General features: G+C 40.6%; 1 protein-coding gene across 1 annotated transcript; it reads left to right on the top strand.

The window, feature by feature from the left end:
• PHAX (phosphorylated adaptor for RNA export) lies at positions 1-20,454 on the top strand. The gene is made up of 5 exons (XM_060761988.2): positions 1-217; positions 6,906-7,540; positions 14,751-14,871; positions 16,394-16,477; positions 18,066-20,454. Exons 1-5 carry the CDS (start codon positions 113-115, stop codon positions 18,333-18,335), a joined length of 1,215 nt encoding a protein of 404 aa, XP_060617971.2. The 5' UTR covers positions 1-112; the 3' UTR covers positions 18,336-20,454.
• The last annotated feature ends 178 nt before the right edge of the window (positions 20,455-20,632 follow it).

Raw genomic sequence — 20,632 nt, 5'->3', positions numbered from 1 at the left:
ACTCGCAGTTTCTGTTGCGGCGCTTTGCGGAAGGGAAAAGCGCGCGCGGGGCTTGGCCGGCCTCCTTCCTTCTTTCCTTGGCTGGCTGGCTGGCTGACTGAGGGGCGGGAAGATGGCGCTGGAGGCCCGCGGGATGGAGCAGGACGTGGAGGACGGGGAGATTTCCGGCTCGGACTGCGAGATGCCGGTCTCGGCCGCCGCCCGGAGCCCCCAGCAGGTCAGGCCCAGAGGGGAGTTCCCTTTCCCTTCCTCTTCCTTTCACTGCCCTGAGGCTTGGAGGCCTGGGCGGGGAGGAAGAGGAGGAGGAGGATGCTGCTGCTGCTGCTGCAGGAGCCCAGCATTAATGCCCGCCTTCCATGCCGGCTTCAGGGGGGTTTGTCCCTTGTAATGGATGCTCGTCGCGTTCGAAGGCATCAAGCGTGCCCTCGAGGGATGATTTCTCTGAGGGCCCTCCCACACAGCCCTATATCCCAGAATATCAAGGCAGAAAATCCCACAATATCTGCTTTGAGCTGGGTTATCTGAGGCCCCTTCCAGATGGGCTGGGACTACTGGGATGTCATCTGAGGCCCCTTCCAACCTGCTGAATCAAATCCCATATTATCTTCTTTGAACTGGAATATATGGCAGTGTGGACTAGATAACCCAGCTCAAAGTAGATATTGTGGGGTTTTGCGCCTTGATGTTCTGGGTTATATGTCTGTGAGGAAAGGCCTTGAGTCCACATTGCCATATATTCCAGTTCATAGCAGATAATGTGGGATTTTATCCAGCTGTGTGGAAGGGGCCTGAAGGAAGCTTCTCTTCCCACACAGCTCTTAAAGGCCTTCCCTTGAGGCTCCCAGCCTGGGGGCCCTTCCACACAGCCCTATATCCCAGAATATCAAGGCAGAAAATAATAATAATGATCTTTATTTATACCCCACCACCATCTCCACAATGGGGACTCAGGGCGGCTAACATGAGGCCGAGCCCAAACATAATAAAACAAAATAATATACAAGACAATAGAAAATAAACACAGGAAACACATAATACAACAAAATAAAATAAACAATACAAAACGACATATTAAAAATCCCACAATATCCTCTTTGAACTGGGTTATCTGAGTCCACACTCAGATAATGTGGAATTTCCTGCCTTGCTATTCTGGGATGTAGGGTTGTGTGGAAGGGCCCTTGGTCCACACTCAAATAATATGGGATTTTCTGCCTTGATATTTTGGGATGTAGGGCTGTGTGGAAGGGAACTGGGACTCTTCTGCATTGTGGAATTAATGCAGTTCGACACCACTTTTAACTGCTATGGCTCAAGGCTGTGGAATCATGGGAGTTTCAATGTAATGAGGCACCAGCCTTTCTGGCAGAAAAGTAAAACTAGTTCCCATAGTATTGAGATATGTCAGTTACAGCAGAGTCAAACTGCAACAATTCTATAGTGTAGAATGCAACCCAGAAGTGTTTGGGATTTTTCCACGTTTGGATTACCATTTATTTGCATGTTGTTGTTGTATGTATTCTGCCCTGTCTTTCTGAGGGCAGAGTCCAACAACAAAGAGGCAAACATTCACGGCCTGAACCAACAATAAATGCAATACTAAACCACCCAAAATAAACCAACATACACCAAAATAAACCAAAGTATACCAAATTAAACCCGCATGTAAAATCAAATTAGAACTTAAATTGTAATAAAATAAAAATTTAATACTATTTAAAAATAAATCAATACAAGTTTCATGGATTTGTTTAATATTTTGTCATTAGGGATTTCTAGGTCCTTCAGCACAACTCTGGTCATCTTCTGGCAGAAGGGAACTATGGAAGAAAGTCATGTTGGAGACTGTAGACATGCCTTTTCTAGGCATTTAGATGTCATCCAGAACAATTCCACTGGAAAGAATCCTGCTGGAAGGCCTAAGGGGCATCTGCACTGTAAAATCATTGCAGTTTGTCACCACAGCCATGACTCAATGGTATGAAATCATGAGAGTTTGGTGGGACATCAGTATTCTTTGGCAAAGAAGGCTAAAAACTTGTAAAACCTACAATTCCCACCGTTCCATAGCATTAAGACATGGCAATTAAAGTAGTGTCAAACTGCATTAATTTTACAGTGTAGATTCACCCCTAGAGATTTTTAAAAGGTGTTCTTTTTGTCAGATTACAAAATATAAACTTTTATAAATCTTTTTATTCATGTCCCCCCCCCTCCCTTTCATGGGTGCCCTGTGCCCCTAACCTAGGTTTGACTGGGGGTACATAATGAGTTATCTTGGAAATGCGACCAGGATATCTAAACATGAAATTTCTTTATGTTTTATATACATCTTAGTCACATAACCTGAGGGGTCATATTATATACATTTTTTAAAAAAATTGTGCATTGAGACAAAGTTTGTGTACATTGAACTGCCTGAAAGCAAGGGTGCCATTATCTCAGCCACCCATGTGGGCGATTTTGGAGTATTTAGGAATTCTGGATAAAGGGTATTTAACCTGTACAGGCCTGTGCATAGTGACAGCTATCTTGTTAAGTCCAGAGTACAGATAACAGTGTCTAACCGTACATAGGTTTTATGTGAATTTATACAGGCAGTCCCAGAGTTACAAACATCTGACTTACAAACAACTCATAATTAAGAACGGGGTTGAGACAACAGAAAGTGAGAAAAATATACTCCTAAGGATGGAAATTATTTCCTGAAAGAGTTATCATAGGAAGAGGTGTCCTCACTGAAGCTTTAGCACTGATCTTTATTTGCACAACAAGCCACATTTTCCAAAATCCAATTATCACAGGGACAGAAAGTAAGGTGAAATCTCCTGAACAGGGCCAAATCTGCTGTCACTATCCCTATATGTGGCTATATAGTAATTTATTAATTACATTTAAATGCTGTCTTTCCTCCAATGATCTAAAAGCAGCAAAGATAGTCCTCTTTCTCACTTTCGCAACAATCCATTAATATATGATTGACAAAAAGAGAAAGTATGTATGGGACTACTGGGTTACACTGTTTAGAGCAGGGGTCCTCAAATTTTTTAAACAGAGGGCCAGGTCACAATCCCTCAAACTGTAGGAGGGCCAAATTATAATTTGAAAATAACATGAATGAATACTATGCATGCTGCACATATCTTATTTGTAGTGCAAAAAACACTTAAAACAATACAATAATTAAAATGAAGAACAATTTTAATAAATATAAACTTAGTTTTTCAATGGGATGTGTGAGCCTGCCTTTGGCTGATGAAATAGGATTGTTGTTGTTGTGTGCTTTCAAGTCATTTCAGACTTAGGTTGACCCTGAGCGAGGGCCAGGTAAATGACCTTGGAGGGCCATATTTGGCCCCCGAGCCTTAGTTTGAGGACCCCTGGTTTAGAGAAACAACCATTGAGGAATAAGTGGGGGTTTTTTGGTCAGAGGGACTGATTGGCCCCAAAGGTTCTTCTTGATCTGCATCCATTGGCGTATTCACACACTTGTGTTTATTTTCTTATATTCTAGAAATGGCAGGTTAGTCTAAAGCCCCTTCTATACTCCCATATAAAATCCTGATTAACTGCTTTGATAATCTGGATTATGTGGTAATGTAGACTGATATAATCCAGTTCAAAGCAGATAATATGGATTATCTGATTTGATAATCCGGGTTATATGGCAGTGTAGAAGTATTATAGTAACTGAAGTCCAATGGAGAAGATCAAAAATTATATCTAAACGGATCATTTGTCAAAACTGGACATGCATTTAGTGCAATTGATTTCTCACGAAATGTGGGGAATATATATATATATATATAGTGATGTTGTGTATTGGAATGTACTTTTTAAAAAAGTGTGCAGAAAATCCTCAGTTTTCACCAAAATTACCAGCTTGTGTATTTGATAAGAAAATGAATAGAATCTGTAGTATGTGTTTTCTGAGCTTATCAACTTGTTTGTTTGCTTGTTTTGTTTTTTTTGTAAACACTCATCTGATGATTAAATGACAGTAATTGTTGGCATGATAAAGTTAAAAAAATATATAGCACACTAAGAAGTGCTGTTTCAAAGATAAAGAAGCATAGAAACATGGTATTGTGGTTATTTTGATATTCCAGGACTTGAGAAATTCTGGCACCTTTTGTGACTCTCTCACAGGCCTGGTAAAAAGATAAAGTAAGAAGACCCTATTTGCTGCCTTGAGCTCTGTGTAGGGAAAGTAATATAAAATATAGACTAAAAACATCTTGGTGAAATGGCACTAAGAATTAGATATGGGTGGATCATGGAAAAAGATTAATGGTGTTACCTCCATGCATTCACATTTTATCTGGCTATTGAGTTTTTTTATTTATTTGTATCCCGCCTTTCTCTACCTCGAAGGGGACTCAAGGGGGATTTACACATGGTAACTATTCAATGCCTTTGGACAACAAACAGTTAGAATACACTTAAGTTAAAACTGAAATTGAAATTAAATGCACATTAAAAACATATACAACATTGCATTCACTATTGAAATCAAGCCATCCTCAGTCGTAATCCAGGGCAGTTCCAAAGCTCAATTGCATATATTTCAATGCTATTATTGCACTATAGATTAGTATCCAAAGGCTTCACGCCAGTGCCAGGTTTTCACTTTCCTTCTGAAGATCAGGAGGGAGGGAGCTGCTCTACTATCACTGGGGGAGGGTGCTCCACAGCCAAGTTACTGGGTTAGCAGCCACTGCTCCTCCCCAGCACAGACACCCTGTGAATTGTACTCCCCTCATGTGTTGTGGCTCACCAGGCTTTGGAGGGAGGACGATCAGTAAGTACCAAGAATCTACAGCTAAGTCTAAAGAAAGAATTCTACTGCAAGTCTTGAAGATCTAGTGGATGGATCAATGATATGATTAATTATAAAACCGCTTTCTGTTTTTCTAACCTCTATACAGAAGGTAGTAAGGAGGCCACAGACTGTATTGCATGAATTCAGCGAGAAGTTATTTTTAAAATTACTCTATGCCCAGAACCTCTTTGCTCACAATTCTGAGCATTACATGCAACCGCTGAAACTATGTGTAGATTTCCTTACATTTCCCCCTTTCCCTTTATAAAAGCAGAATAGCACCAGAGATTGGAGTCTTAATAAGAATAGTTAATGCAGAACAAACATTACTTGTGCTCACTGAAATGGAAATTGTTTTTGTCAGGTTGTTGTGACCTTTCAAGCAACTATATGTATTGTTGCTTTTGGCCAGTGTTAATTGTTTTAAAATGATTGAATTAAATGTTTGTAAGTAGAAAAGAAGTTGTGATATATTCTGTCTCCTAACATTCATTTTTAAATGTATTTATATTTGGGTTACATTATACTTATAACACATTAGCATTTTTGCATTCAGGATATTTACAGTTCATGACACTGTTCAGTGTTTAATTCTCTGCAAAATGAAATAGGGTCATAGAATTGTTCACTGTTAAATCTCTGCTATTTTTGCTACATGTAAAAAGGTAAATATTTTGTCATAACAAAATAAGAGATGTTGTAATTTCCTTCTGTTTCAGCATATTTTATAAAGTGTGTAATGGTTGTAGTTGTAACAGAACTCAGGAAAGAGGATTCTGGTAAAACATGTTTGCAGTATCAGATATCCTTTAAACTCAAAGCAGCTAAATATTTCATAATGTTGCCAAGATAATCTGAAAATGGTATTCTGTTGCTTTTCTGTAACCAAAGGAAAAAAAGGAATGCGTAATGTGTCTCAACCCATATATATTATATAACAGTTTAATTATATGTTTAATTATATGTTTAGCCTTCCTGATACCTGACAGTAGCCACGTTTTTAAAGTACCGTAGTCATTAATACTGACAACTAAACCTCCTGTATTGCAGAAGTTACTCTGTATTCTTTGACACTGCAGGGTCACCTAATACTTTAACAGACAATACTTTGGTTGTATTTTAAATCAGAAGTAACATTCAGTTATAAACTAGCCAATATGTCTCTAAAATCAATTTGTTTTAACAAAAATTAAATGGGAAAAATAGCTGATTTAAGGTTAGTAGATGGCCTAGTTATTTATTTATTTACAGTATTTCTGTCCCCTCCTTCTCATCCCACAGGGGACACAGGGCGAATTACAATGCACATATACATGGCAAGCATTGAATGCCATTAGACATACAACGTATATAGACAGACATAGAGGCAATTTAACATTCCAGCTTTCCGGCTTCATGAGGGTATGCTCTATTCCTGCCACAGGGGGAGCTGCTGCTTCACCGTCCACTTTTGACACCGAGTCCTTGATGGAGTGCTTCCTCATTCTTACACATACTACTGGAAGGTTTTATGGTGTCGTAAATTAGTTAAATTAGCTTCCCCGCATAAAGCGGTACCAAAATTTCCTACTTGACAGATACAACTGTCTTTCGGACTGCATAGGTCAACAGGTAGCTGGACTGTTAATGGTTGGGGGCTCACTCCGACTAAGGCTAGCTTCGAACTCATGACCTCTTGGTCAGTAGTGATTTAATGCAGCTGTCTACTAACTAGCTGTGCCACAGCCCAGTAGTTGGCACTTTTTGACAGCAAGACAAGTTGAAATCATGGATTCCCACTTTCAGAAACTGATAATACTGAGAAGGGGTGGCCAAAGAAGCCACGGGCCTTCCATCTGTAGACTCCTATTTGAGATGGGCATTCTTCCATCTCACTTCTACTGCAAAGGAATGTATTTTCCAGCACAAGAACAGTTTCTCTCCCATCATGGGGGTGGGGGGGTCCTATCTTTTTCTTCTTTCAGATTGAGACAATGAAGAAGACTGAAATGTTTATTATCTGGTTTGCTACAAAGTGGTGATAATTAGTGCACATAAACAGAGTTCCCTTTGTAAATTACTGTTTGTTCTTTTTAAATTTCAGAAACAACATGATAGCAACAGTTCGGCCAGATCTTTCCCAAGTACCATTTTACCCTGTGCACCAAATGTCCCTTATCGGACAACCCAAAGTGTGGACTCAAGTGATGAGAGCTTCTCCGATTCAGATGAAGACAGCTGTCTTTGGAAACGAAAGCGACAGAAGTGTTCTAACCTTCCTCCCCTTAAACCAGATCCTTTCCTGTTTGGGTCAAACCCACAAAAACAGGGGAATATTGGTGGTAAAAAGATTAATAATATCTGGGGTGAAGTGCTTCAGGAACAGAATCAAGATGCAGTGGCCTCCGAGCTTGGGATTCTAGAGATGGAGGGGACCATTGACAGAAGCCGGGCTTCAGAGGCTTACAACTATCTGTTGGCAAAAAAGCTCATGAGAGAATCTGAGCCAGAAGTGGCCAAGACATTAGAAAAAGACTTGGATGAATATATGCAGGATGACAAAAAGACATTATTAAAAGAAGATGAGGAGGAGGAAGAGACAAATGGACAAGGTCTCTTGAAACGAAAAAGGCCAGTTAAGGAAAGACTAGGTGAAAGACAAGAAATGAATTATAAAGGGAGATATGAAATTGCTGAAGATGATCCTGAGGAAAAAGTGGCAGATGAAATTGCCTACCGGTAAGATTTTGATCTTTTATCAAATACAACTTTGCCTTTTGTGACTTTTAATACACTGAATAATGCGAGTTTAAAGAGATCTCATTATTCAACCTAGTCCTCTGTGCTAAAGAGGAAACCCCAAAACTCTGATGAAATTCAGCTGTGCACTAAAGCACATACGTCATTTAATTTTGCAGTTGTCATTTGTTTCCCTGCTTTATAGTTCTGGAATACAAACCGTAGTTGAAGTAAGTGCAACTTATTATGAATGCATGCCATTCCTAGTTCTATACTAACACACATTTATGCAGTACAATAAGCTTTTATTTATTACTAGCTTGGGGACCCAGCGTTGCCCGGGTTATTAGAGAAAGGAATTGTATATCAAGGTTGGTCTTTATCAGTTATTTATATGGCTCGCAGTGGTCTCAGGGTGTTAGTGAAGGCACTGTGAGTCCCATCGTCTGTGGTCCATCGTCCTCCAAACTGCACCAGGATGGAGAGAGGGTCATGGGGGCTCTGTGTGCTAAGTTTGGTCTTGATCAGTCATTGGATGAGGGTCACAGCAGTCTCAGAAAGTGAGTTAAGGTACTGCAAGTTCCATCATCCATAGTCTCCCTCTACATCACCAGAATGTTGAGTTGGCCATGGGGGCTCTCTGTGCCAAGTTTGGTCTTTATTGGTATTTGGATGAATGTCACTGTGGTTTCAGGAAGTGAGTGAAGGTACTGCAAGTCCCATCATCCATTGTCCGTCCTCCTCCAAACAGCACCAGGATGTAGAGCCTCTCATGGGGGCTCTGTGTGCCAAGTTTGGTCTTGATTGGTCATTAGATGAGGGTTGCACCAGTCTTGGGAAGGGAGTGGAGGTACTTGAAATCCCATCATCCATAGTCTGTTCTCCCCCAAACCTCACCAGAATGTTGAATTGGCCATGGGGGTTCTGTGTGCCAAGTTTGGTCTTCATCAGTCATTGGATGAGGGTCTCAGTAGTTTCACTAAGTGAGTGAAGGAACTGCAAGTCCCATCGTCCATGGTGCATCATCCTCCAAACCACACCAGGATGTAGAGTGCATCATGGAGACCCGGTGTGCCAAGTTTGGTCCTTATCGGAAATTGGCTGATGGTTGCAGTGGTCTCAGGAATTGAGCGAAGAGACTGCAAGTCCCATAATCCATGCTCGATCCACAGTCAAACCACACCATGGTGTAAAGTGGGTCATGAGAGGTCTATGTGCCAAATTTGGTGTTGTTCAGTCATTGTTGAGGGTCGCAGCAGTCTCGGAAAGCAAGTAGAGGTACTTCAAGTCCCATCATCCATGGTATGCCCTACTCCAAACCGCAGTAGGATGTAGAGTGGGTCATGGGGGCTCTGTGTGCCAAGTTTGGTTTTGTTTGGACATTAGATGAGGGTTGCAGCAGTCTTGGGAAGAGAGTGGAGGTACTTGAAGTCCTATCATCCATGGTCTGTCCTCCTCGAAAGTACACCAGGATGTAGAGTGGGTCATGGGGACTCTGTGTGCCAAGTTTGGTCTTGATCAGTCATTGGCAAGGGTCTCAGTGGTCTCAGGAAGTGAGTGAAGTGACTGCAAGTCCCATCATCCATTGTCAAATTCTTCCAAACCGCACCAGGATGTAGAGTGGGTTATGCGGGCTCTCTGTGTAAATTGTGGTCGTGATCCATCATTGTTGGCAGTTATAATGGTTTTAGGAAGGGAGTGCAGGTATTGCAAGTCCCATCGTCCATGGTGCATCTTCCTCCAAGCCGCACCAGGATGTAGAGTGGGTCATGGAGACTCAGTGTGCCAAGTTTGGTCTTTATCAGTAATTGAATGAGGGTTGCTGTGGTCTCAAGAATTGAGCAAAGGTACTGCAAGTCCCATAATCCATGGTCCATCCCCGGCCAAACCACACCAGGACGTAAAGTGGGTCATGAGAGGTCTATGTGCCAAGTTTGGTCCTCATCAGTCATTGGATGAGGTTAACAGCGGTCTCAGAATGTGAGTGATGGTACTGCAAGTCCCATCATCCATGGTTCATCCTCCTCCAAACTGCAGTAGGATGTTGAGTAGGTCATGGGGGCTTTGTGTGCCAAGTGTGGTCTGTATTGGTAATTTTCTGACTCAGCTCCCTCTGGCCTTTTCCTTTCCTCTCTTAGTTATCTCGGAATCTTGGAATTGAGGCTGGCCAATCAGAGACCATATGCAAATTTCCTTCTCATGTCCCCGTTTCTGCCATGAACTCTTTTCTCCACCAGGGGCTCCTCTTGAAGCTGGCCAATCAGAGACCATATGCAAATAGCACCACTGCAGCAGCCAATCCGAATGTTGGAACTTTCAAGCTGGCCAATCAGAACGCTGCCACATATCCCTTCCGCCCTTCCGCCCTTCCTCTGTCCGATACAAACACTCTTCTTTATTATATACTAGCTTTGGGACGTAAAGTGGGTCATGAGAGGTCTATGTGCCAAGTTTGGTCATGATCAGTCATTGGATGAGGTTATCAGCGGTCTCAGAATGTGAGTGATGGTACTGCAAGTCCCATCATCCATGGTTCATCCTCCTCCAAACTGCAGTAGGATGTCAAGTGGGTCATGGGGGCTCTGTATGCCAAGTCTGGTCTGTATTGGTAATGTTCTGACTCAGCCCCCTCTGGCCTTTTCCTTTCCTCTCTTTGTCATCTCGGAATCTTGGAATTGAGGCTGGCCAATCAGAGACCATATGCAAATTTCCTTCTCATGTCCCCGTTTCTGCCATGAACTGTTTTCTCCACCAGGGGCTCCTATTGAAGCTGGCCAATCAGAGACCATATGCAAATTTCCTTCTCATGTCCCCGTTTCTGCCATGAACTGTTTTCTCCACCAGGGGCTCCTATTGAAGCTGGCCAATCAGAGACCATATGCAAATTTCCTTCTCAAGTCCCCGTTTCTGCCATGAACTGTTTTCTCCACCAGGGGCTCCTATTGAAGCTGGCCAATCAGAGACCATATGCAAATAGCACCACTGCGGCAGCCAATCCGAATGTTGGAACTTTCAGGCTGGCCAATCAGAACGCTGGCACATACACCGCCCTTCCGCCCTCCACAATTCCTCTGTCCGATACAAACACTCTTCTTTATTATATACTAGCTTGGGGACCCGGCGTTGCCCGGGTTATTAGAGAAAGTGGGTAATGGTGGTTCTGTATGCCAAGTTTGGTCTTTATTGGTCTTTGGATAACGGCTGCATTATTTTCAGGAAGTGAGTGAAGGTACTTGAAGTCCCATCATCCATGGCCCATCCTCCTACAAACAGCAGCAGGATATAGAGTGGGTCATGGGGGCTCTGTGTGCCAAGTTTGGTCTTTATCAGTCATTAGATGAGGGTGGCAGTGGTGTCAGTAAGTGAGTGAAGGTATTGCAAGTCCCATCATCCAAAGTCCATCCCCTTTCAAACTGCAGTAGGATGTAGAGTGGATTATGGGGGCTCTGTGTGCCAAGTGTGGTCTTGATTGGTCATTAGAAGAGGGTTGCAGCAATCTTTGGAAGGGAGTGGAGGTACTTGAAGTCCCATCATCCATGGTCTGTCCTCCTCCAAACTGCAGCAGGATGTAGAGTGGGTCATTGGAGCTCCATGTGCAAAGTTTAGTCTTGATTAGTCATTGGCGAGGGTCTCAGTGGTCTCAGAAAGTGAGCAAAGGTACTGCAAGTCCCATCATCCATCTCCAAAGTTTTCCAAATAACACCAGGACGTAAAGTGGGTCATGAGAGGTCTATGTGCCGGTGATGGGGGCTCTTTGTGCCTATTTCGGTCTGTATTGGGAGTGTTCTGACCCAGCCCCCGGCCTTTCCTTTCCTCTCTTTGTCATCTCGGAATGTTGGATTTGAGGCTGGCCAATCAGAGACCATATGCAAATTTCCTTCTGTCATGTCCCCGTTTCTGCCATTCACTGTTTTCTCCACCAGGGGCTCCTATTGAAGCTGGCCAATCAGAGACCATATGCAAATTTCCTTCTCATGTCACCGTTTCTGCCATGAACTGTTTTCTCCACCAGGGGCTCCTATTGAAGCTGGCCAATCAGAGACCATATGCAAATAGCACCACTGCGGCAGCCAATCCGAATGTTGGAACTTTCAGGCTGGCCAATCAGAATGCTGGCACATACACCGCCCTTCCGCCCTCCCTCCACAATTCCTCTGTCCGATACAAACACTCTTCTTTATTATATATATAGATATAGATATAGATATAGATCATTGTTATTATTATTTATACCCTGTTTTATATCCCCCGAAGGGGACTCAAAGCGAGTTAACATAAAAGCATCAGCATAACAATTTAAAATTTACAAATATATGAACATCAAAACAGAATTAAATATAAACAATATTTTTAAAATTCCCAGTTTAAAACCATTAAAACAAATTCAAATTAAAAACCACAGCACCCCCTGAATTGATCTTAAACACCTTCATCTTTAAAAGCCTGTCTAAATAAAAAGGTTTTAGCCTGCTGTCAGAAGGATAGTAAGGAGAAGGCCATTCTGGCTTCCCTGGGCAGGGAGTTCCAGAGTTTAAAGGCAGCCACTGAAAAGGCCCACTCTCTCGTCCCTCCAATCGTGTTTGAGATGGAGGTGGGACAGAGAGAAAGGCATCTCCTGAAGATCTTGGGGCTCGGTCAGGTTCGTACAAGGGGATGTGGTCAGCCAAATAGCCTGGATCTGAACCATCTAGGCTTTAAAGCTACATAAGCAAAGCAATGTACAGGTACATTCTGCCTTATCTACTTCAAGCAAGTGCAGCTAAACAAGCCTTTATTCATTATTTGTGACATGTGAGCCAACAACTTTGACCTGTCCCTGTCTTCTGAGTAGAAAGTGTCATAAACCAAAAACAAAGCATGATGTATGACTTCAAATTTTCTGTAGTGAGACAAACCATAATCACTAGTTTACACATCATAATGAGTGAATTGTGGATAGAAAAATAAGTTGTTTAGCTGCCCCCATTTTCAGGACAAACAATATAAGGCTAAATAATTGTATGTGGATTCTTCTATGTAGCTGAATGAAAATATGGAATAACATGGATTGTCAATGAGGATAAAACCTGTTTTTAAATAAAGTGTGATTACTGTGCATCTGTATATACACATTTATGTATCAAGAGTAAAAAAATATAACTATTTTCTGTATATTTCTGACTCCTGTGACTGTAGTTTGTCCATTTGTTTAATCTTGAATGTATATATTATGTTGGTTCTGCTGGACCTCTCAGCGGCCTTTGATACCACGGTATCCTTCTGGGACGCCTTGTGGGAATAATGGGTCTTGGAGGTACTGTTTCTAGAGGGTCGTTCCAGAAGGTGTTGTTGGGGGACACCTGCTTGGCCCAACAGCCATTGTCCCATGGAGTCCCACAGGGCTCAATATTATCCCCCATGTTGTTTAACATCTACATCAGTGGTTCTCAACCTGGGGTCCCCAGATGTTTTTGGCCTACAACTCCCAGAAATCCCAGCCAGTTTACCAGCTGTTAGGGTTTTTGGGAGTTGTAGGCCAAAACACCTGGGGACCCACAGGCTGAGAACCACTTATCTACATGAAGCCCCCTGTTCAAAACAATGTCCAACTCTATCACTCCTTTCCACCTGCTACTAAGAAGGCTGTTCAGGTCCTGAACTAGTGCTTGACAGTTGTGTCGGTCTGGATGGGAGCAAAAAAGAAGAAGTAGAAGTAGTAGTAGTAATTGAATCCAAACAAGACAGAGGTACTCCTGGTCACTCGTAAAGCCGAACAGGGTATAGGGTTACAGCCTGTGCTGGACTGGGTTACACTTCCCCTGAAGAAGCAGGTTCGCAGTTTGGGAGTTCTTCTGGACTCATCGCTCAGCCTGGAACCCCAGGTTCAGTGGTGGCCCAGGGAGCATTCCACAATGAAAACTTGTGCGCCAGTTGCGCCCATACCTTGGCAAGTCAGACTTATCCATGGTAGTTCACACTCTGATTACATCCTGAATAGACTGCTTCAACATGCTCTACATGGGGCTGCCTTTGAAGACTGTTCGGAAACTGCAAGTGGTCTGACGGGCGGCAGCCAGATTGCTCACCAGAGTGGCGTACAGGGAGCATACAACCCCCCTGTTACGTCAGCTCCCCTGGCTGCCAATCAAAGTGCTGGCTTTAGCCTATAAAGCTCTAAGCGGTTCTGGTCCAGCTTATCTGTCCGAACATATCTCCCTCTATGAACCACCCTGGAGTTTGAGATCATCTGGGGAGACCCTGCTCTTGCTCCCTCCTCCCTCACAGGAGTGATTGGCGGAGACGAGAGACAGGGCCTTCTCAGTGGTGGCCCCTCAACTGTAGAACTCCCTCCCCAGCAATGTTAAATCAGCCCCCTCCCTTCTGACCTTCCGCAAGAGAGTGAAAACATGGCTTTGTGACCAAGCCTTTAAAGTACTTGTGCAATAGATAGACTTGAAACAATGTGCAATGACTGGATTATGCTTTGTTTGTACGCATTTATTGTTTATAAATGTTTCAATTGTTTTAATGTACTTTTAAGTTCTATTTTAATCTTTATTTAAGTGTACATTGTGTTTAGGGCATTAAATTGTTGCATGTATGTAAAGCTGCCTTGAATCCCTTCTGGGGTGAGAAAGGCAGGATAGAAATTTTGCAAATAAATGAAATAAATAAATATATACAGTTTATGGCAGAAGAAGATAAATGTGGACCATCTCTTTGAAAGAAGTGCGTCATTGTAGGTAATGCAGACTTTTTAGGCTCTAACCATACATCTATATGAGAATAATTCTCCTTGAACTTAGTGGAGTTTATACCTGAGCTTAGTTATAGAAGATTATGTTGTTAAGTATATTTTTATTTTAACCAAAGGGACATTTTTTAGACATTCTAAAATTTTCTTTTGCTCTGAAATAATTAGCATAATTCTATGAGGCTCACATTCTTACTCATGTGAAACTCATAGAAAGCAATTTGCTTTGCATTTATTTGGAAATGAATCCCCCTGAATTTTTTTTAACGTATTGTGAGCACATAGGACTTTAGTCTTACTATATTTTCCCCTAATATTAAATTAGTTTAATATTGAATTAATTATGCTTTTGGCACTAAACAAATGTTAGATAGTACTAATACTAGTAATAGTAGATAAAATGTATAAATTAAAATGTTCTCTCTGATTGCAAAATGCAAGGACTAAGAATCTTACAGAGCTTTAATTTTCTTTTAGACTTTGTGAACCTAAGAAGGATTTGATTGTGCGGGTAGTGAAAATCATTGGGAAAAAGAAATCTATAGAACTACTGATGGAAACTGCTGAAGTAGAACAAAATGGAGGACTTTTCATTGTGGTAAGTGACAATTAACCATGCAGCTTTTTAGGATAGAACACCAAAGCCAATATTATTTATGGAGGAGAGATTGATCCCCTTCCTTCTTGTTGCACTTTCTCTGAGTCACAAACAGCGTGACTCCATTAGCTCCTACAGACTAGCCAAACACCAAAGTCTCCTCATCTATCCTATTCCTTCCATTTGTAAGGCATCTGAATTCTTGAGAATGTGTGGTTTTGCTCTTTCTTGACAGTACTCACCTATTACTGTAACTGCTTGGAATAATCAGATTAACTATGTGGTGTGTTAAATTGCATATTATATCCACCTGCTAAAATGATAAGAGTGGTCAATTGGGCCAATCAGTTACTGTCAATGTCCAATTTATTATGTTCAAATTACCCTAAGTAAGCCCAGTGAGAATTGACTGAAAAGTTGGTTTGCTGCCTTTTTAAAATAGGTGTCACTGGCAGAAAGTGGAGGGAGAGCTTGGATCAGCGTACGCCTTGGCACCCTTCCATTCTGGGGTGAAGGGGGTGAAATTTGGATTTATCTCTGTAGGCTTTATGGTTAATGGGGTTTCCAAAATATCTTCCTTCGGGCTTTGTGGAGGGAAGGTTAGGACAGCAAACTATCAATGTGGGGTCAGGTGTTTCGCCCAGTGGTTGGCTTGGCGGGTGGTCACAGAAAGATACCTGGCCTCACACCATTACCCATGTTGCAGTGCTCCCTCCACAACTAGTCAATTAACTCAGTTACCTAATTAGGTCAATAAATGGCCCATTTATTTCTTCACATCTTGTGTCTGGTCTCTTTATTTTGCGTTGGGGATTCAATAGTAAATTATTTTTTTCTCTTTTTTGTCTTATAAACCACAAGGCAACTTTCCATTCATTTTTTGAAAATTTGGTGTTGTTTCTAATTGCTATTTAATCTGTTTTTATTGGTTTAAGTTTCTCTTTAAAGCATATACAATATAAATATATGGTGGTCTAGTTTTCCAGGGCAAAATACAAAGAGAAGAACTATACTCTTGAATGATTAATAGTTTGATTATTATTCGGTGGGTTATTAATATTTATAGAAAATTTATTTAATATTTTTATGAGTATTGCAGTAATTTAAATTTTGTGTAATGTTAGTAATGTCTTGCTAGTTTGTATTTAGCATAAATATCAGATGTGGACAATTAAGAAAGCATATTGAATCAATGCTCAACAGATGGAAGAAAGGTTCTTGAGGTATGATAGAGGTGGGGCCTGAGACACTTCTCTGTTAAAACGTCTCTGCCCCTTTACACATTGCCAGACATAATAACATTTTAAAAAAAAAAGATTGTGCAACAGGCTATATGGGGTTGAATCCAGGTATTCACTCAGCAGACTGTATGATTAATCTTTCTACGGCTATGAATTGCAGAAATTCTTGAAATGTTTATCCCAAAAGCTATGTGTATGCCTTCAGATAAATATTTAAGAGCAATTGCATGTTTAATCTGTTCACTCTCAGCTCTTAGAAGTTTTGCTTTTCCATTATGCAGAATGGTACTAGGAGGAGAACACCAGGAGGAGTTTATTTAAACTTACTGAAAAACACACCCAGCATAACAGGAGATCAAATTAAGGTAATTTATGTTCATGTATTACATAGAATTTTCTGGATACATCTTTTAACTTATCTTCTTTCTTTTACTATATCTTAACATGAATTGATGTTTATAAAAATGCATGGACTATTATGATAAAATTATAACTTTATCAGATACAATACTACTACTATCCCTGTGGGACCGGTACTCACAGTTTTTGCCCACCTGCATCTGACAAAATATATCCGGTCCAGGAATTTTCTAGGTCCTTCAGGCTTTTGCCAGAAGTTACCATAAAGTCACCCTGGAGGACCTAGCAAACTCTTCCAGAGGATATCTCTAGGAATTCCTAGGTCTTCCAGATTGACTCTTTGGTAACATCCATTCTTTTCAATAGGGTTCCCAGAGTTTCTGATTTCCACTTTTGGTTCAGAAGTATGTCCCTTACATATATTCAGTTTATATTATATTCTCACGGTATTTGGTTTTTAACAGTCATATTGTAGCAGACTATTATCTTTTTTTCAGAATTTCAGAATTTGATTTAGCCTATTGTCATCACCTAGTTTTTTTTATTCTTTGCACAAGAATTTTTCACAATTGCATATGTGAAATGAGCATTTCCTAGTCATTATAACTTTATATTCTATCATCTACACTTAAAATTCCTGTCAATATTTAAACAATGCCCAAAAGAATACATTGTGGTTATTAGAGCTGACATGCTCACAATATTATAGGCTCCATTTTTATAGACATGAAGACTGCCAGCCTTCATTATCTTTTCTCACTTAGGCTTCTCTCATAGGGAGACTGAATGGAAACAAATATCACCCACTAAAGCTTGATGTGGTATGAATTGGGTGCTTGGTGCATGTAAGCACTTGACCATGCAATTTTATCTCACATGAGGTTGATTTGTTGAGCTGAATTTGGTTTGGAAAGCTTTGGGTTTTTTTAAGGAATGGGCTTGCCTCTTTTTATAATCAATTTATCTTCCTTGTGTTGAACTCAGCAGCATTGCAGACAAAGAAGTCCCCCTCCAAAAGAGCTTTGCTTCCTTAAGACTAGCCTATCTGCATTGGCCAGGAGCCATCCTCACATCTTTTTTCTGGCCAATTCCCAGTTCACACAGAATATAATGAGGAAACAGCAGTCATTTTAAGAGGGAAACAGAAGAGAGTGCGGCCTGATAAGTGTGTCTTCCAAAACACATGAAAGTAATTCCGTTTAGACCTTATTAATTCCAGACTCTTCAGCAGGCATGGGCAGCCCTCCAGGTGTTTTGGACTTCAACTCCCACAATTCCTAACAGCAGTAGGCTGATAAGAATGGTGGGAGTTGAAGTCCAAAACACCTGGAGGGCCAAAGTTTGCCTGTGCCTGCTCTACAGAATGGGAAGGCCACGAGTCACAGCATTATGGGCAAACCTGTCTTTGATGGACAAGCAAACAGCTGTTTTGAATAAGGCATCCCTTCCACTTTGGGAATATTTGATTGTATAATCTGTAGCAATGTTTTTAAAAGATATGGCATTCTTCAGAGAAAAGCTAATAGTTTCTGAAAGGGCAATTTATCCATTGTTTCTCAGTACCTCATGAGGTATTAACATTATTTTTTGAAGGAAATCTTCTATGTTGAAAACCAAAAGGAGTATGAGAACAAAAAAGCTGCAAAGAAGAGGCGGATTCAAGTCCTGGGGAAAAAGATGAAGAAAGCTATTAAGGGGCTCAACCTTCAAGAATATGACGATGCTTCTCGAGAGACTTTTGCTAGTGATACCAACGAAGCCCTGGCTTCTCTAGATGACTTGCAGGAAGGACACAGTGAGATGAAATTGGATCCAGAGGATGCTATTGAGATAGATAACACTCATGATTTAGATATCTTTTAATGTACTGGGTATTTGAAAGACCTTAATTTTGTGACATATTAAATTGCAGTTTTTATATTTTGGCTTTTCTTTCTTTCTCTTTATTGGAGTAATACTCATTATGTCAATCAGTTATTTGCTGAAGAGGGCCTTGTATTTCTCACAACACTAATACTTGAGTGTTCGTGGGTTTTGTTTTTTTTACATCTCCTTCTTTTATATAATTTCTGTCCTTTCTCAATGACCTATTGGCCTTTGTTCACTCACCTCAGGGGTTTTTTTTAATTAAAGAACAAATCTGAATGCTCTCATTCCTGAGTAATCCTTGTGTATGAGGCCTAGCATAACTGTATGGCGACATTTCTATTTAACCAAAGATAATGAGCAAAGTGACACATTCAAAATGTGCTCTGGCAAGGAAATATTTGATAGGACTGTGGCCTCAGGTAATAGTAAATTTGGGAACATTTAGGAACATTTGACAATGGTGAAAACTGGTTTTGCATCTGATTGTAAATTGATATGTATCTTTAGATGGAGCTTTAAGAATACAAGGGAATATAGGGTAGTTTTTTGTTATTATGTTGCCTGTCACTGTTAAGAATGAATATTTTCTCGCAGTGGTTCCCAACCTTTTGGCCTCTAGGTATTTTGGACTTCAACTCCCAGAAATCCCAGCCATCTTACCAGCTGTTCGGAATTGTGAGAGCTGAAGTCCAAAAGACCTGGCGGCTCAAAAGTTGGGAACTACTGCAGGATTTTAAGGAGTGTTGAGATTTATTTCCTATTCCAGTGGCAATGAAAGGCACTTGGCTTTTCGCTGCAAAGCAGCAAATTCACAGATTCTGTTCTTGACTTCCAATAATCTTCACATAATTTAAAATGCACTTTTCATAAACATTTGCAGTGAGTAGGACAACTAATTCTCTTATACTGTTCTTTCAAATATATCCTGTTTATGCCCAGTTTTTGTGCTACTGCTGTAGATGGCATCAAGTTATCTCCTTAAATACTACTGAAATAAGTCGCAGTAAAGTGCAATGAATTGGTTTCGGACCTAGGCTTACTCAGAGTAAACTATATGAAGTCTAAAGAACCCTTTGAATGTGGGCAATCGCTTCTGTGTGGTCCAGCATTTTCTCTCCAAATATTGGATTAAATATTCTGTTCAAAACATGAAGAGAGTGGCTGATCTTTCATTTGACGAAATATTACTTTATTGATGTGTATTGTGGACAGGCTACAGTTTTCTTATAAGAAATCAAATTATTTGAAAGATTAGTGTTGAAGTTAGTTCAACAGTCATCTTTGTAAAAATATTATCATAAGAGACCTCAGACCTCAGTAATAAACACATACTAATGAATGTAGTGGGTCTCTTGTTGTATATACATATGGATGGTTATCTAGGAAATTGGTCTAATACTTAATTTGCTGTAATTTCGAAGGCTTTCATGACCGGAATCACTGGGTTGTTGTAGGTTTTTCGGGCTGTATGGCCATGTTCTAGAATAGGCATCCTCAAACTGCGGCCCTCCAACTGTTTGAGCCTCCAACTCCCAGAATTCCTGGCCATTGAACAAGTTGGCAAGGGCTACGGAGTTGGAGGGCAAAACAGCTGGAGGGTCGGTTTGAGAATGCCTATTCTAGAACATGGCCATACAGCCCGAAAAACCTACATACAACAACCCACTTAATTTGCTCTTTTTAGCTCCCCCCCTTTTTTTTCTTTCTTTATTTTTGCTGTAGCTTTCAATAACCCAAATTCTAAACAAGCCATATACTGTATATGACAAACAGGCTGTGGATATTTTCATTTTCCCCAATTTTTCTCTTCCTTACCTCCCATCCCCCCTTTTATTACCCTAAACTGCAATCTTCAGCTGGTGAATGGTTTTATTGTTCTTCAGCAGCAATTCTAATCAATAGCTCTAATTGTGGAATCAGTCTATAAAGTGCATCCACAATTTTTTCGTGTCCCCATAATGTCAAATGCTCTTAAAAGAAGGAATGAAGAGTTAAATATCTTGCAGTACATTTGCCTGGAGCATAATAATATATGTGCAAGTATAATTGCACGCATTGGGTTTAATTTTCAGTTGTAGAGTACAAAAATAAATAAAAATCATTTGTTGACAAACCTCTGTTTACTGAATTTCTTCCAATATTTTTGGTCCTTAAATTCTAACTGAAAATAGACTGGGGAGTGTGAAAACTTTTTATAATTAGGTATATTGAATTCTCTGAAACTTTATAAACATGAGTATTATGTTCTTAAAGTTTGTAACAGTGTTTTGCTTGACAGTATGGATTATATG

The sequence above is a fragment of the Anolis sagrei genome, chromosome 2, assembly GCF_037176765.1.
Source record: "Anolis sagrei isolate rAnoSag1 chromosome 2, rAnoSag1.mat, whole genome shotgun sequence".
In the NCBI taxonomy this organism is placed as follows: domain Eukaryota; kingdom Metazoa; phylum Chordata; class Lepidosauria; order Squamata; family Dactyloidae; genus Anolis; species Anolis sagrei.
This window is presented reverse-complemented; position numbering and strand designations above follow the sequence as displayed.

Bases quoted from the DNA above. Each gene is read 5' to 3' on its own strand.
- PHAX (XM_060761988.2), top strand. From the start codon at position 113: ATGGCGCTGGAGGCCCGCGGGATGGAGCAGGACGTGGAGGACGGGGAG. The intron at 218-6,905 runs GTCAGGCCCAGA...TTTAAATTTCAG, and splicing joins CCGCCCGGAGCCCCCAGCAG to AAACAACATGATAGCAACAG. The intron at 7,541-14,750 runs GTAAGATTTTGA...ATTTTCTTTTAG, and splicing joins GCAGATGAAATTGCCTACCG to ACTTTGTGAACCTAAGAAGG.